Source organism: Enoplosus armatus, chromosome 7 (genome assembly GCF_043641665.1).
Source record: "Enoplosus armatus isolate fEnoArm2 chromosome 7, fEnoArm2.hap1, whole genome shotgun sequence".
Lineage (NCBI taxonomy): Eukaryota > Metazoa > Chordata > Actinopteri > Centrarchiformes > Enoplosidae > Enoplosus > Enoplosus armatus.
This window is the reverse complement of record NC_092186.1, coordinates 12,618,051-12,621,878: the sequence shown is the minus strand read 5'-3', so window position 1 is coordinate 12,621,878 and position 3,828 is coordinate 12,618,051. Positions and strand designations below refer to the sequence as shown.

The 3,828-nt window shown below is 43.1% G+C and overlaps 1 protein-coding gene across 1 annotated transcript; it reads left to right on the top strand.

Annotated features, from left to right (window-relative positions):
* Positions 1 to 529: 529 nt before the first annotated feature.
* Positions 530 to 1,789, top strand: foxe3 (forkhead box E3). The gene has a single exon (XM_070909420.1). It carries the CDS (start codon positions 530 to 532, stop codon positions 1,787 to 1,789), a length of 1,260 nt encoding a protein of 419 aa, XP_070765521.1.
* The last annotated feature ends 2,039 nt before the right edge of the window (positions 1,790 to 3,828 follow it).

The following is a 3,828-nucleotide window of genomic DNA, read 5'->3' as shown; positions in this document are numbered from 1 at the left end:
CATAATGTTCCAGCATGGCCTTTAACACAACACTAGGCTATATGGGTAATTGCTATGATCTCTCTGGGCTGTATGTTAGCATGGACACTGAGGTGATAAAAGGCCTTCAAAATAAAGTATTTTTTATTAACTAAAGCCTAAAAACTGACATCTGGGTGGGACAGAAAAGTAATTAAAACTATAACATGAATACCCAGAACTCCATAACTGTAAGATCGTGTGATTCTGCTGTGACATAGGGCGTCATGGGGCAGAGGAATATTAAAATTTGGGGTTTTGTCCTCCAGCCTCCATCGTCACTGGCGAGCCGGTGGCGTCATTCCTGCCCTGCTTTATAAAACTGTCAACGCCTTCCTCTCACCTGGACTGACACACACCACCCCAAACACCAGGGCAGGACAGGGGCTATTTTTGGCCAGAGCAGGGGATCAGTCTCTGGTTAAAAAACACGCACCTAACTTGTGTCTTTCACGGGTATTTCCCCAGCTGATCATTTCGACAAAAAGAAGATCATTACATTGTTTCTTTTATGAATCTGGCAAATTATTCTTACTTCTCTGGCATGTGCAACATGACCGCTGAGACGCAGCACTCGCCTGCCGAGGCGAGTCCTGTTGTCATGTCTCCAAACGTGAGCCTGGACTCGCCGCTGCCTCCGCCGCCTCTGATGCTGCAGGCCCGATCGAAGGACAATGTTTTGATCAAGTCTGAGCCCCGGGGGAACAGTCCAAACACGGAGGATGGAGCCGCTCTGGGGCAGACTGAGGAGCACCTGCCGACCGGGAGCCGCCGGAGGAAGAGGCCCGTCCAGAGGGGGAAACCTCCCTACAGCTACATCGCTCTCATCGCCATGGCCATCGCCAACTCCCCCGAGAGAAAGCTCACTCTGGGGGGCATTTATAAGTTCATCATGGAGCGGTTTCCTTTCTACAGGGAGAACTCCAAGAAGTGGCAAAACTCCATCCGCCACAACCTCACCCTCAACGACTGTTTTGTGAAGATCCCCCGGGAGCCCGGCAGACCAGGTAAAGGCAACTACTGGACTTTGGACCCTGCCGCGGAGGACATGTTTGACAACGGGAGCTTTTTGAGGAGGAGGAAACGATTCAAGCGCACAGATGTGAGCACCTACCCGGGCTACATGCAAAGCTCCAGCGCGTTCACCCCAACCCCGATGGGCCGGCCCTCGTACCCCAACACTCTGTACGCTGGGATAGGGTCTGGTTATGGCTCCCAGCTCACTGCCACATCCCCGCATCCGGCCATGCTGCATCACTACCAGACCTCCGCCGGGGTCGGCCAAGGACAGCCGCGCATGTTCAGCATCGACAACATCATCAGCCAGCAGACGGTGGTGCAGAGCGGCCCGGGGGGAGACCTCAACTCCCAAGCGCTGGGGCTGGGCGGGGGTGACCTGGGCGCCATGACCTCCAGCTGCTCGGTCGCCGGCACCGACCCGTCTGCGTGCTTCCAGACCCAGACTGTCAACCCCTCCGCGAACATGCTAAGCAGAAACAGCGGGAACCTCTCATCCAACCTGGCCGCCGGGTACCCGTACTCCTCTTCGGCCTCTCCTCCAAACCTGCCCACCATGACCCAGTCCGGTTTCTCCCCGGGGAGCTCTCAAGTGTACTGCTCCGGCAACCGGCTGTCCCTGCCGGCCCTGCGCCCGGGCTCCTGCGCCGAGCACACGGAGCAGCTGCTGGGCCTCTCCAGCCCCATGAACTCCTACAACAACACCTACATGAGACAAGCCAACTTTGCGTCAGGATTAGAGCGGTACATGTGAAACATTATTTGCCAAAAATCCTAATTAATTATAGGCTACTAAATAGTCCCAAATTAAAGGACTTTGCCCTCAACGAGTCCACATGAGAAGACACCTATAGGTGTGGTATCGTAACATAAAAGTCCCTATATTATTGGGATATTATAGCCTAATAAAAGGCCTATATTCCCAAATGACAGACTGATATCTCACCACAGACTCACTAAGCCACAGATTTATAAGTTCCTGTAAGAAATTCGATTTATTTTTGACAAGATCAGAAAAGATGTGACACAAAATGACCGAGCCTCGTGATAAAACATTCCTATTTTAAAAAAGGTGTAAAGCCATTTAGATCCGTTTGACACATTCCATGACTGTATCTCAGAGAGTTTAATGTATTTTATTGTGCCACATTTCGTTCATATTTCCTGTGTTTTAGAGTTGTTTTGAGGTTTACACGTGTTTGTTTTATCATTCCAGTCTGCTGTTTTTCCATGTAAATAGTTTGTTGATGTATAAAAAACTTTATTAAAAGAAAAGAGTGATATCATTGCTGACGACAGGTCGCCTGAAATAAATTCATTTTTACAGTAAAATAAATGTGGTCTTTATTCGCGACAATTCAAATCTATTTGTCAGTGAAAAACACTGTAGTTTATCCTGTTTGTTTTATTGTAACTGTCGGTTACATGTAAGCTATCAACCAGTGAAAAGAGCCTGTTTTCATTTATAGGATAACTGAAGCAGGTTGTGTTATATCATTAATATCTCAAGATATTCAAGACCAAACCAGCTCAAAAATATGTCCTGATTTAATTCATAATAATTTGTAACAGTCAATCATGCTTCAAAAATCAGATTTTAATTTTGCGCTCTTAGTAAAACAAAACTAGATTATACATTGAGTTCTGGATTTTGTGAACCTGTGGCTGAAGGATCATAGTTCAGATATATTTTTTGTTTTAACACAAGGTAAACGCAACATTAGCATCACTGATTTGATGGATTTAATTCAAAAGCCTAAATGTGTTTTAACAAACACGTGTTCAAATTAGACACAACGTACAAATTAACATTTAGACATAATGATAAAAATAAAGAACAGAATATTCACCATCATCACCACCACACATGAATTAAGATGAGAAAAAGTAAATTAAATACAAAAAAAAATCTAGGTTAGGTATAATTAATCAAACTTATTGACTGAACTTGTCATAACAACTCAAACAGTGCACAAATTTCACAAATGATGCAAAATGTTCACATCAGTTTAGCTGTAACTGGGTTTAAAATCTGCAATACAGGCCTTCTGGTCAAAACTGAGAGAATATTTTTACCAACACACAATAAGTCAAGGATGTTGTACAAATCACGTCTCTGTTACATCTTCAGCATCTCTACAGGGGTAATCTTTATCGCAGCTTAACTTGTTGGAGGGATCATTGTTTTTCCTCATAATTAATTCCTTTATTTTTAATTCCATCATATCAAATTCTTATTCAGAATGTTAATGTTGATTAATTTAATTTGTCTCTTTCCCTTTTTTATTTTTATTTAAATGTTTTATCGTTACTTTTGAAATGGATGTTTTATGTTCCTAAAAATATTTTTTGATTGAAGGGTGCAGATGAACATGTAGCATACCCTTTCAGTGCTCATTCACTATTTCTCTGAGTATCATAAATAACAAATCTTCTCATTGTTGACTAGTCATTATCAACAACTAGTTGCTATTCAGATTTTAATCTGTATTTTAATTTGACTTTCTCTGCTCTCTGTTTTCTGTTGAAAATGAAAACATCAACTACTAGACTTGAATTACTGGCCAATAAATATACAATAGAAGCCCCGAAAAGCATAATCAATAGACAAAATAGTAACAACTTTATCATAATTTGTGTCGTAGTCATGTAAGATCATGTAGAAATGTAGAAAGAAAGTGGAAAAGTTGGTGTAACAAAAAACAATAACCTATTTAGTTCTTTGTAGCACGCAACTGGGGCCATTTTCATTCTGGAGAGGTCATTCGGGGACTGTGCAACTGTGCTTACACT

Bases quoted from the DNA above. Each gene is read 5' to 3' on its own strand.
- foxe3 (XM_070909420.1), top strand. From the start codon at position 530: ATGAATCTGGCAAATTATTCTTACTTCTCTGGCATGTGCAACATGACC.